Source organism: Mus musculus, chromosome 8 (assembly GCF_000001635.26).
Source record: "Mus musculus strain C57BL/6J chromosome 8, GRCm38.p6 C57BL/6J".
Classification (NCBI taxonomy): Eukaryota; Metazoa; Chordata; class Mammalia; order Rodentia; family Muridae; genus Mus; species Mus musculus.
In genome coordinates, this window is record NC_000074.6 from 105,760,190 (window position 1) to 105,773,844 (window position 13,655).

The 13,655-nt window shown below is 46.4% G+C and overlaps 1 protein-coding gene across 7 annotated transcripts in view; it reads right to left on the reverse strand.

Annotated features, from left to right (window-relative positions):
* Positions 1-8,118: 8,118 nt before the first annotated feature.
* The window catches only part of Ranbp10 (RAN binding protein 10), a 65,524-nt gene continuing 59,987 nt past the window's right edge, over positions 8,119-13,655 (reverse strand). For all 7 annotated transcript variants that reach the window (XM_030243813.1, XM_030243815.1, NM_145824.5 and 4 more), the window contains 4 exons: positions 12,849-12,970; positions 12,260-12,405; positions 11,906-12,017; positions 8,119-11,528 (listed from right to left, as the gene is read on the reverse strand). In XM_030243813.1, the coding sequence (XP_030099673.1) occupies positions 11,398-11,528; positions 11,906-12,017; positions 12,260-12,405; positions 12,849-12,970 (511 nt within the window). In that variant the 3' untranslated portion in view covers positions 8,119-11,397. The remainder of the gene's footprint in view (positions 11,529-11,905; positions 12,018-12,259; positions 12,406-12,848; positions 12,971-13,655) is intronic.

Sequence of the window (13,655 nt, forward strand, 5' to 3'; positions counted from 1 at the left end):
GGCAGGTGAATTTCTGAGTTCGAGGCCAGCCTTGTCTACAGAGTGAGTTCCAGGACAGCCAGGGCTACACAGAGAAACCCTATCAAAAACAAAAAAAAACAAAACCAAACAAAACAAAAATAAAAGCAAACCTTTTCTAAGAACATATCACCTTCAGTAAACCTACCTCCAGTAACTTAGCCACCACCTGCTTCCTTTTTCTTTTTGTAACATTTTTTATTTTATTTTATTTTATTTTTTTTTTTTTTGAGACAGAGTTTCTCTGTGTAGCCTTGGCTGTCTTGGCACTCACTTTGTAGCCCAGGCTGGCCTCAAACTCAGAAATCTGCCTGCCTCTGCCTCCCAAGTACTGGGATTAAAGGCGTGTGCCACCACTGACCAGCTTTTCTTGTAACATTATTAACCATCATAGTTGTTCTAATCAAAGCTTGTTTATTCACCAATTACCCATATTGTGCCAACATTTTTCTCCTGAGTACTTCTAACCCTCATTTTTCCCTGTGGGCTACGAGTCACACCCTAGTTAGCACCTTTATCTTTGTAGTCTTACCTCATGGTTGACATCAGCATAATTTACTGTATCCATTTTCTGCACAAAGCCCTGGTTTTGAGGATTCAGGAGACCCAGTCATACAAGACTCATGGAAGTACTTGTGGCCCTGTTTGCTTAACACTACTTATTCGTGCTATCATCCCCTAGTTCCAATGAATAGAAACATTGACCTTACCTTTTAAGGCTGGGAAGAAAGCCCAGAAAATCAATAACATTTTCCTTTTTTTGATAGGGATCAAACCAAGGGATTTGTGTGTGTGAGGTGTCTTGGTTTCTTTTACTGTTGGTGTGATAAAATACCCCAACAAAAACAACTTAAGGGAGGAAGTTTATTTGGCTCATGATCCTGAGCTGCAGTTCATTATTATGGGAAAGTTAAGGTAGGAGAGAAGCTTGAAGTAGCTAGTCATATTACATCAAGAACAGGGATAAAGGGGCTGGAGAAGTAGTTCAGCAGTTAAGAGCATTTGCTGTTTTTGCAAAGGACCTGAGTTCAGTTCCCAACACCCATATGAAACCTCATAATTATGCATAACTTGAGTACCAGAGACTTGAAGACCTCCAAGAGAACAGGACATACCGGTGGTGTACAGACATGTGTGCAAGCAAAACATACACATAAAAACAAAAAGAAGACAAAACCAAGAAGGAATGAACGCATGCCGCTGCTCAGCCTGATCACTCAGTCTTAGACAGCCCAGGGTCCTTTGCCTACGGAATGGTCCATACACTGTGACAGGCCCTGACCTTAGTCCAACTGAAGCCATGTTAGAGACACCATTTTAACCTTAGAACCCAGTACACGTACCCCAACACCTGCCAAAATGGAAACAAAGACCTAATAATTCATCTAAGACCTAGTCCACAATTCCAGGATCTGGGAAAGTCCTTAAATATACTAATCTTGTTTGTTTGTTTGTTTGTTTGTTTGTTTTGGCTTACTAATCTTGTTTTTTGTCTTCTGTAGTTTTGCTTTTTACTGATTGTTCTCGCTAATCAAGGTGTTTCAATTAGGATGTGGTTTTTGTACATAAAAGGCAAAAAAAAAAAAAAAAAGTGATCCTGGAGCTGCATGATGCAGGCAAGCTTCCCATGCAGGTGCAGGCCAGCACTACAGACTTTCTATTCAGTTCTCACAGCTTCTGTGTGTTGGGCTGGGAGACAGCTTAGTGGTTAACAGCACTGACTGCTCTTCTAGAGGACCCTGGGTTCTACGCAGAATTCCAATTCCAGGGGATCTGACACTCTTTTCTGATCTTCAAGGGCATCAGGTGCACATGTTACCTAGATATACATGCAGGCACACACCAATACACATAAAATAAGGTTTAAACAAACAGAAGGAAGTCTGTGTGTTTTCTTGGGAAGAACATTCACAACATTCTGGAGGCCTCAGCGAGATGGACGTCCAAATCCAAAAGAGTCATTATCAAGCACCTTTCCTAGACCAGCCCTGTAAATGATGCTGTACAACTGTAGCCATCAATTCAGCAATCCTCCTGTCAGACAGTAACCTCAAAAGAGCCTCTCCACAACTGCCTAGAATGGACTGATATGGTCCAACCCTTCAGACATGACCTAACAGAAGTAGAAGAGATACTGGACACTAATGGGATCAGTTTTGTTTAAGATGGAATCAGGTATCCTGGGGCCACAGTTGTCACCCTGGATAGTATAGTGTGGGTACAGCCCCGTAGCTGAGGGGGAAAAAAAGAGCTGAGCTTCTGGCATTAACCCAGGCACTTTGCTGGAAGAAAGGTAAATCTAGCACTGTATATACAGATATTTGGTATGGATTTGCCACAGCTCATGTCCATGACATGCTTTAAAGGGGATGGGGTGGGTCCTCACCTTTGCCAGAAATCTTGTCCCCATTAGAGGCCATACAGCTGCCAAAAGAGATACCCATTGTCCATTGCGAAGGGCATCAAAAGGGAACAGAGCAGCAGACTTAGTCACTCATAAGGCAACCCTAGAACCAATGGGGCATCTTCAGATCTTGATCACCCTGCCCAAACCAAATTGTTCCAATGCCTAAACTATACACAAAAAGAACCCAATGGACAAAAAAGGAAAATGCTGAGAAGGTTAAAAATAGATGGCTGTTCTTGCTGGACAAACTCCCTACTATTCTGGAAAGACAAATAGTCACCAAACTCCACCAGGCCATCCACATAGGGGCATCCAAACCTGCTGAGTAACTGAGGCCCAGGTATTACAGCCTTCAACTAGACAATCTTGTCAAAAACATTGTGTCCAGATGATCCACTTGTACACATGTGAAACCCAAAGGAGAAAGAAAAAAAAAAGTCCTAGAAGGAGCCCATACCCAAGAAAGCACCCCCGGAGAACATTGAGAGGTAAACTTTACAGAGATAACCCTCACCATTCTACTGGGCAGTGGTGGTGCATGCATTTAATCCCAGCACTCAGGAAGGAGAGGCCGACCTATCTCTGTGAGTTCAAAGGAAGCCTGGTCTACAGAGGTTGTTCTAGGGCAGTCAAGACTACACAGAGAAACTCTATCTTGGAAAAAAAAATTCTTGTGAATAAAGAATTTGTTAGTTTTCACAGATACCTTCTCTGGGTGGGTGGAAGCCTATTCCAAATGGAGACAGCCTCAGTAGTCACTACTCAGTAGACCTCTGGGAGTTAACGCCTTGATTTAGAGTTGTGCTCTCCTCGAAGTCCAACAACAGCCTGGCCTTCACAGCCAAAGTTTCCCCAAATTTGACTAAGGTCCTAAATGGTGACTGAAAACTATATTGCATCTATAGGTTACAGAGCTCAGGATAGGAACAAAGGGTAAGTAGGACCTTTAAATAATATGTCTTTGAAACTGGCAAAAATTTGGCCAACCTCCTACCATTTCCTTTTTTTGGGCCAAATGGACCCAATATCAAGAAGATTTCACCTCACTTATACTTTTATCTTGGAGGCTTTGCTATCTCCTTCCTAAGCTGTTTGTGAAGCAGAAATTACTAACCCCCCCCCTAAGTCCTTACAGACCCTGCAACAAGCCCAGTGGTATCCTCATCAGAGAATTTGAGCCTGCACATAAGTTCCAGACCGGTGACTTTGTGTGGGTAAAGAGGATCTGGATACTAATCCTGGAGCCAACATGGGAAGGCCCTACGGTTCTTACCACTTCTAAAGCAGAGAAAGTTACCAGTGGATACACCATACCCAGCTGAAGGAGTAGTGACAGCTGAGGACAGTGACAGGTTGTCATGAGGTCCTCCAACCACCTATGGATGACAGGGCCTAAAGACTGGACTGTGGTTGTTCTGTCTTGTCTGACTATGGAAAAGGCCCACAACCTTAATAAGCTAAGACCCTGAGTATGAGACTTAAGAAGACTGGAGTGTATAGCTTAATTGTTCCACTGAAACCTAACCTACCTTCTAGGTGGACTTCTGTGAAAAGAAAAAAACATTATGTCTAGAGGCTACTGGGGTTGTGGATCTACTATTGAAAAAAATTTAACTCTGATTGGTCCAGTACTGTATCTCCTCTGCTGGTGCCGAGTTGGATGAGTATCTCTGTACTTTGTGTGTGTGTGTGTGAGTGTGTGTGTGTTGCAAAACAAATTCCTCCAGAGTCACAATTGACCCCTTAATAGTCCTAGAGAGAAAACTGCAATTTTTTTTACCTGTAATTTTGCTAATTTTGTAATCTTGGGCAGTGCAATCCCATATCTATAAAGGTTTGGGCGTGGCAGGAAAGTGAAGGTTATTATTGGAAAACCAACAAAACTTGGGGAATCAACTTATTTACGATCCAACAGAAACTAACTAGCCCATCTTGGTACCCTTGGAACACAGCCTCCCAAGGTCTTAAATTTAAAATTTTCAATTTTTCCAGAAATTCCTCTGGTAACTAGGAGGGTAGAAGTCAGGGAGACAACAAAAGCCAGCCTTTGATGTTTGGGATGATAAAAGGAATGTATCCGTTCCTAAACCATTCTCAACCCAACAGAGATCTGTTCTATGGCTGTGAAGAGACACGGTGACCATGGCAACTCTTATAACAGAAAACTAACTGGGGCTTGCTTACATTCTCAGAGGTTCAGTCCATTATCATCATGGTAGAGAGCATGGTGGCGTATAAGACATGGTACTGGAGAGTAGCTGAGAGTTCTACATCTGGATCCACAGGCGACAGACAGACAGTGGGCCTGGCTTGAACAATTGAAACCCCAAAGCCCACCCTGAGTAACATAGTTCTTCAAGGATACACCTACTGCAACAAGGTCACACCTCCTGATCCCTGTCAAACAGCACCACTCTCTGATGACCAAACATTCACATATATGAACCTATGGAGACCATTCCTATGTAAACCAATGCTAACTATGTCTGGACCCCAAAGCCTCATATATTGGGATTGGAATTCAAACCAAAAGCTCCATTTCCAATCCTGACAACTACAAATGAAATCAACCTGAGCTCACCTGTAGGACTTCTAAGAAAAGGGTCCCTGCTATCAATGTTATCAAGATACCCCCTAGACAGTTTCCCTTAAACAGATTCCTGTAGCCATGTACAGCAGCTTAACCCTGGGAATGCAGTTCAGTGTATTTTCAGGCCCTAGAGACTACCTGGCTTGCTTACACTAAGTTTAACCAATCCTGAAACTTGTAAATTGTTTACACTGATGGAGACCTCACTCCTTCATGTCCTTGTTTATGTTATACTACAAGTATCATCTATAATAATAATTTAAAAAAAAAAGAGCCCAGGGCCCACCGAAATCTAAATTCTGGGTTTACACCTGCACAGCAGCTGTCCCCATTCATTTCCCCATTGGAGGGGGGCAGGCATCTCCAGCTCTGCTGAAGTTAAAACTTTAGCCCTAACTGATAAAAATTTCAAGGGAACTTATTGCTCAAGTAGATGTAGACTTAGGCCACATGAAAATTTCTATTTCCTGTCTGGAAGCCCAGGTAGACCCCTAGTAGAGGTGGTTCTCTGACCCCTAGTAGAGGTGGCTCTCTAGAATCAAACAGGGCTGGATCTCCTCTTCATGGAACAAGGGGGTTTCTCTGTATGACACCGGGAGAAACGTTGGTTCTATGCCAACCAGAAGGCAAGAAACTGAGAACTGGTACCAATCCTTGGTCTCTCAGTCCCCTTGGTTAACTATACTTAACGTCCATTACTGAGCCATTAATCCTTTAACCCAAAAGTACTCAAGAGGAGCATCTTTAGCTCTGGTGTCAAGATTTGTGTGAATGTCTTCAGAACACAGTCAGTTTTTGTTTTACCAAACTGCCTCTAGCTCTCAAGGTCGGGGGTTATAATTGCACACCACTGTACCCAGTGAAGAAAAATAAATTTCCTTTTTGGTTGCATATAGGGATTAGGGGTATGGTTTAGTCGGTAAACTGCTTCTGTGCAACCATGATGATCTGGGCTTCAATCCTCAGGACCCATACATAAAGCCAGGCACAAAACCATAGACACCACAACCCTAGCCCCGGGAGGAAGGAAGGAGAGGGTCTCACGGCCTTCCCGGCCAGTCTGGCAAGCTCCATGTCTAGTGAAAGACCCTGACTCAAAAACAAGATGAAGGAGCTGGAGATGTGGCTTGGAGGTTAAGACTGGGCACTGCTCTTGCATATACATCGGGTGGTTCAAACTGCCTTTAACACAAGCTCTGGGAGAGCCAGTGCCCCCTTTGGACCCCACAGGCACCAGTTACTTGCACATAACCCCACCTCATATACACATAGTTGAAAGTAGTAAAAAGAAGACTTTAAAAAAATGTGGAGTAATAAACCCAGCACTTGGGAGGCAGAGGCAGACAGATTTCTGAGTTCGAGGCCAGCCTGGTCTACAGTGTGAGTTCCAAGATAGCCAGGACTATACAGAGAAACCCTGTCTTGAAAAAAAAAAAAAAAAAAAAAAAGTAGAGTAAAACTGAGGAAGATATCCAACAGTCCTGGTACTCTGTACATGCATAAGTGGGGAAGTTGCACCTACACACACACACACACACACACACACACACACACACACACACACACACCATAAAGTTTTAAAATGTGCATCTAAAGTATTATATGAGGTATGTAAACACTAAAGAATTTGGTGTCTAGAAGAAAAAGCAATCTTCCAGAATTCATTTCCTGTGAATACCAAGAACATATTGCATCCTTTCTTTTTTCCTTTAATGATTTTTTATTATTATTTTATGTGTCAGTCTGTGTGTCTGAATGTGGCTGTATGTACTGAGTGCTGGTGCGTGGGAGGCCAGAAATGGTGTTAGCCACCTGATGTGTGCTGGGAACTGAACTGAAGAGCAGCAAGTATTCCTTCTCAACCACTGAACCATCTTTCCAGCCCCATACTCTGACACAAGATCTCAACTATATAGCTCTGGCCTGCCTGGAACTCACTTTGTAGACTGGCCTTGAACTTCAGAGCTCTGCTTGCCTCTGCCTCTTAGTGCTAGGACTAGAGGTGTACACTTTCACACCCAGCCCCAGTACTGTTTTTTACATTTAAAATTTGTCTTAGGTTTTTAATTTTTTTTTTTTTTTTTTTTTTTGAGACAGGGTAGCCCTAGCTATCTCTGTGTAGCCCTAGCTGTCCTGGAATTCACTCTGTAGACCAGGCTGGCATGTGCCACCACTGTCCAGCATGCTTTAAATATTTAATGACAAAGTTTTCCCTTCCCTTCTCTCCCTCCAGTTTTCTCCATGCACCCATTCTGTCAGTGTCATTCCTGAGGTCGGCATCAGTGGCCTGTTTCCTGAGGGTGTGTGTAGATAGACCACCTGCTCAGTCCATGTTACCTTTATGTGTAGGATTCAGGGCTTGTCACTTAGGTAACAAATGTAGGGCCTCTTCTCTGAGGAAAACTATTTCTTCTGCTCTCAGCACTCCTCAGTTGCCAGTCAAAGGCTGAGGCTTCATGAGAGCGCCCACTTCAATTGGTGATTCAGGTCCAGTTTACGCAGCCACGCTGAAGAGACTTCATGGATCTAACTGCTGACATTTCTAGATGAAATCTCACAGCAAACTTCCTGTTCCTCTGGCCCTTACAATTTTCCTGCCCCTTCTTCCACTATGACCCTAGATAGAGCCTTAGGTGGCAGATTTGTGGCATCCATCAGTTGAGACTGAGCCCTATTTCATCTTTGAAGGAAAAGAAGACACAATTGATAGCCCACATTTCTTTTTTTGTTTTGTTTTTTGTTTTTTTTTTTTTGTTTTTTTTTTTTGTTTTTGTTTTTGAGACAGGGTTTCTCTGTGTAGCCCTGGCTGTCCTGGAACTCACTCTGTAGACCAGGCTGGCCTCGAACTCAGAAATACGCCTGCCTCTGCCTCCCGAGTGCTGGGATCAAAGGCATGCGCCATCACGCCCAGCAATAGCCCACATTTCTGAAGTTGAGTTTGTTTTTTCCATGTCTGAGAACAATTTCAATCGAGAACAGCTCAAGTCCCTGTCCCTTTTGGAGTCTTGTAAAGTTGAAAGTTGACATTTCAAAAGTCCCCGAGGTACCAAGAGGTAGGGCCTCCCAACCCCAACTCCAGTAAGATTCTGAACAACAGACACAATTGCTCATGGATGTGTATTTTAATAAAAATAATTCTGTCAAAATACAACAGGAATCTTTTCATCTCAAGTACAATTTACTAGGATGTTTGTGTTGGAATTCTGTCAACCCTCTCACACCACAAGTTTCATGCTAATGCCGAATATCAACTTGCAAGGACAAAGGCAGAGCCAGTGTGCACACTGTGGAGGATGCCAGTTTCAGCTGTAGTTGATAATGGAGGGAACCGATGCAAAGAGGTGGGCACTGGGACAGCCAGAAGCCACCATCTGGCCACAGGTCCAAATGCCTGTGATTGGTGGTGAAGTAGGGCTTTGCTGTCCAGCTGCCGAATGACATGCATACCTGAGTTGTGAGCAACCAAAGGAACGTTCAGCCCCAACAGTCCTCTGCCTCATCTTTGTGCTTAAGGACTGGGAAGGTGCTGGGTAGCCAGGCAGTCCTTACTTCTTTAGTTTGTGATGTTCTGCACCCAGTCTGCACCTAGCCACAGACCCTCAGAGGAAGGGATTGGGGGAGAGGGACTCTGAGTCATCCGCCAACTTGGCCCTTGCTCTGCAAGGAGCTGCCATCTGTGCCTCCTAGGGAAAGTGAGCTAGGAAATGCTGCTACCTCAGGACTGGACAAACCCAACCCGGCCAGGTCCTCCTTTTGCACACCAGGGTCAGGTCCAGCTCTTTGCTAAGTTGCTTCCAGGAACTGCTCCTCACTCCAGATTCCTGGAAATGGGCTAGTGGAATTGGGGGTGCATACAGGTCTCCTCTGGCAGCAGGACTGGACTAATTACTGGCTCCAGCAGCTTGATTTTGGCCCTCCCCACAGCTTGTGGAACAAAGGCTTATGTCCCCAAAGTGAGCTGTCCAACTAGGACAGAAAGCCTCTCTGGAGAGGAACAGAGTAAACAACTTGGACTCAGCTGAAACAGTGAGATAAGGCACAGAATTAAATGGGGAGGTGGCCATGGGTACTGAGTGTGAGCCAGGTGGACATACAATCCCGTGCAGCACACAGCAGTCCCAAGCCGTCCAAGGCCCTCTCAGCCACTCCGCAATCCACGTCTCAGCACCCATCCCTACCCGTCACACCACGAAAGGTGCCAGCTGCTCAGGCACTGCTGAACTCACGCCAACCTAACCCCTTACAAAGCTCATTTGCCATTTTGCTTTAGGTCACGACAGGACTTGTCTAACCCACAGGAGTAGTTAGTCCTGGTTCTGCCACTATTTGCTGTGTGGCTTTGGTCAAATCACTTAATTTCCTGGACCTGTTTCTTTCACTGTAAAAGGAGAGGACTGGTGGAGAGGTTCTCTAAGTTCCACTGCTCTGCAAATGCCTCTGGTTTTCATTTCCAAATGTAAGGCCCATCCATTGTTAACAGCCTGATATTTCCAACCTGAGCTTGGAGCTTGGGTGTCCCAGCCTTGGACAGGATGAAATTTCCTTTACATAGGACAAGACCTCCTGAGGAGCTGTAAACTAAGGCCCTGACAGGAACCAGGAAAACATAGTAGCCTGTAGGATTAGACCCTAAAGCAAAATTTTGGAGGATCTCAGTCAAGGCCCTACTTCCTCACTGACAGATGGTCTAATTCAATTTTGTCCAGCTGTGGGCCTTGTGAGGACTGGTGGGCACAGAACATCTCGAGCTCTGCCATTGATTTCTGTGTCCACCAGCAGAACAAAAGCTTCCCCTGCCCAGATGCACTTGGAGACTGGAAACTCACTTGTGGCTTTGCCACAGTTGACCCTAATCTTTGCAGAGGTTGCCTAGGCTTTTCACTCACCCTGTGAAGCAGGTAAAATCCTGGCCCTCCTAGGTGTCCTCTGTATAGACCCTCCTCTTCCTTGGTAGACAGTCCCCTCCACAGATGGCCTACTCATGTCCTGGCAGCATCTCAGCCCTGGGATAGTGGGTTTTGTTGTTGCTGTTGTCCCGCCAGCTGTGAGGATCCTGTGAAACAGCTGGTGGGACATATGTAAGGCCCATGGAGTCCCCCCTTCCTAAGAGTCGCTGGGGCCACGCTGTAGGGAGCAGCCTTCCTTAAGCTGTAGGGAAATCCGGATCAGGAAGTCAAGGGTTCCATCCACTCTGGGACCAGTGATCCAAGAATCAGTCTCCATGAGGTACCAACTTCTCCACAGAAAGCATCAATCCCATCAGGGTTGGGCAGTGATGGTGAAGACTCTGGCAGGAAGAAAAGAGCCCTGTCCTTAAGGGCCTCTGTCTTGGGAATGGCTTCCTCTTGGCAGCCTGGCACACAGCAGCTCTTGGGATGAAGGCAGGTAGTTTCCAGGCAATCAACTGAGAGTAATGAATTATTTGGCCATCTTAACAAGGGAAGGCAGGCATTGAGATGGGAGAGAGGGGCAAGGCAGGCAGTGAGAGGCAGGGTAGAGTGGTAGACAGCATGCTGGCTACGGACCCTGTGTTCCCTTGCTTTGCTGTGTGCCCCTGGCCCACCTCACTTCCCTGAATCCCTGAACCTGCAGTTCTTTTGTTTACCTATAGGGGGCCTAGAGACCCACACCTCTTGGGATGCTGCAAAACAGCTTAGTCTGACCTTGCCCACCAAACAGCCTTCCCCAAAACCCATATTTCCTGGGCAGCAGCTGAACCTGAGGCTCAACAAAAGGGGAGCCTAAAATAAACAAATCACTTGATTGAAGTGACAAGAGATGATTCTTTTTTAATGAGTTGGACTCAAATAAAAACACATGGTGTCTGGACAGCCTCACCCAAGAGGTGCTGGACCACTAGTGCTACGATAAATACTGTGACTTTTTTTTTAATATATATTTATATATATATATATATATAATCTCATTTGTTTGTTTTTTTACTTATGAAAATAATAAGCTATCATCAACCTGGATAGGCTTCATTACTAAGTTAGCAGACACCAGCTCAGCACAAACTCTCCCGAGATAAACACTGGTGGCTCAGTCAGGAGGAAAAAAAAGTTAAAAAAAAAAAACACAAGATCAAAAACAAAAAAAAACCAACCTCTCCTCAAAACAAAATCTCCTTTAAAGGAGAAGCTACCACATGAGTAACCAGCCAATACTGAGTCACAGGTCGCTGCACGTGGAAGGGGACAGGGAGGAGAGGACAAGGGAGGGAGGGAGGAAGGGAAGGAGAAAAGGAGGATGGACCGGCCAGGTAGGAAGAGTGAACTCTGCCCATGGCTTCCAGGTCTCTGTACCAGATGCCTACGGAGGACAGGGCTGCTCCAGCCCTAGGGCTGAAGGAGGGCCAGCCAGAGCCAGCCAGGAAGGTCTGCTAGTGCAAGTAGTCATCGACTCTGGCAAAGGAGCAAGATCCCAGGCCTGCTCGGGCCATGAGCCGTAGACATTCAGATGCCTGGCCCAGGGCGAGCATCAAAGGAGGCTGCTTTGGCAGGTTCTGAGACTCTGTGGAAGAGATAACAAGGTATGGTCAGTACCTAGCCAAGGACTTGGGCACAGGTCAAAATTCCTAACGATGGAGGGTGGAGTTAAAACTATGGGCAGGACTCTGGGAAGAGTGTCAATGTTTGAGTGTCCTAGCCACCAGGCCACCAGGCTGTGGGCCTGCTTTCATGATGGGAAAACCTGAGGACCTTGGCCTCCTCTAGAGCAAGGAAGCTGACCTGGTACGTGGCATGTGGCATTGAACTAGCAGCCAATGACCTCAGCTGGGCAAAGGGAGGCTGGGGTTGGGATTAGTCCTAAAAGCCCAGGAGCCTCTGAAGGGTCTACGGCGACATTCACACCCATGGTTAGCTTTTACCTTTATTAGATGCACTCACCTAAAATGGCGCTGTTGAGAGCAGCACACACGGGCTCTCTCTGGATGGGATCAAGCTGATGACCTACTGGGCAGCTCCAGGGGTCTGAGTATGCTAGTAGGCTAAAGGCATCCTAAAGGACAGAGCACCCGTGAGGGGAATATAGCACACTATACACAGTTCTATAGCCTCAGAGGACAGAACACGGCATGGGACCCAGTAGAGCTCAGTATCCCTGGGCTATACAGCGAGACACCCCACATTCCACTGCAGACATGACTAGAGCCCATTCTGGCCTACTCCTACTACCCTTAGATGTTCCCAGAGCCCGGCATCAAATGGGGACAGCGCTGTGCGAGCCTGCTTATCCTGTACCTGCAGCATCTCCGTGTGGGCCAAGTTCTTGCCGTACTCCCGGCCCAGCTGCTCGCTCAATGCCTGCAGCTCTCGGCCAAACAGGATGATCCTTTCTGTGGCAGCCTGGTTGCCCCCGCAGAGCTGCCTCCGTGGATGCCCGTCGTCTGCACACAGAGGCCAGCAGAAAACACGTTAGAGGGCAAATGAAGAGGGAAGGACAACAAGGACCCCATTAAGCTACAGCTTCTGAAAGGCAGGCAAGCTAGGAGAGCAGGTGGAGAAGCCTACATCTACCTGGAATATAGACCAGGGGTAAGACTTGGAAACTTCCCTCCTCCCACCCTACACAAATGCACGGTGCTAATGAGATCCACATTCTTGAACTCTCTTTAGCCATGAAGGATTCTAGTCTTGGCAGCAGGAATGGACCTTCCTACACAGTGGAATCCACCTTAAGGATGCCATCCAGAAGTGACCAAGAACGTGGCAGACTTAGTGAAACGAAAGTTTCTCAAGCTGCCAGAACCTCCGAGGAAGTGGCACTAGGACTGTGTGCTGCCCTCTCAAGGAGCACAGGAGCTGAGTGATCCTAAGGACCAGCACTTACCCATGCTGGACTCATCTGTCTGCAGGTCGTCATGCTTATAGGCCCCATTGACGATGCGCGTGGAGACGCTTTCCAGCACACCATTGGGATAGTGCTCTGCCTCCATCTCCATCTCGCTATCACTGTGGAGCAGGGTTGAGACAGGAGTTGGGCCTCCTTGAGGTTTTGTTGACCATTGCTTCAGGTAAACTGAAGGCGTTTACCTGAGAGACCATAACGGGTCCTATAATGGCATCAAACTCAAGGTCTGCCAGGAACATGAAAGAACAGCCCAAGCTTTCTAGGAGTCAACACTTAGCCCTACTGTGGTTATCTCTGGGTGCCTGTCACGTGATCCCATTCTTGTCTCAAGGCTGTCCTGTGACTCTCTCCTCACTGGCTCTCCTCTGAGGTAATACATATCTTCAATGTATCCCTCTCATCCCTACCAACCAAACTGATTGGGTATCTCTGTGGCCTTGGCTGGGACCCAAACCAAGGTCAGCTTCTAGGCATGCCTAGGACCTGCTGAATGCTCTCTGGAGCTGAGTCTACAGGCCAGTTCACATGGATGTCCATGAGCCTGATCCCTAGAGGTTCTAACAGGCCCAGCCTCCAGAAGGAGGCCCTGTGTAGGCAGGCCATCATGTTCAAGTCTGGCAGGGCTGCAACTCCAGACAAAACCAGAGCCAAGACAATTGGCAGCTACATCTTGAGTAGGGACAAAAGCCAGAACCAAGTGTCCAGCCTGACCCGTCAGCAGGTTCCAGTCCAGCCACAGACCTACAACAGAGGTGAGGGTAAAGGGCAGAAGGCAGCATTTAAAAG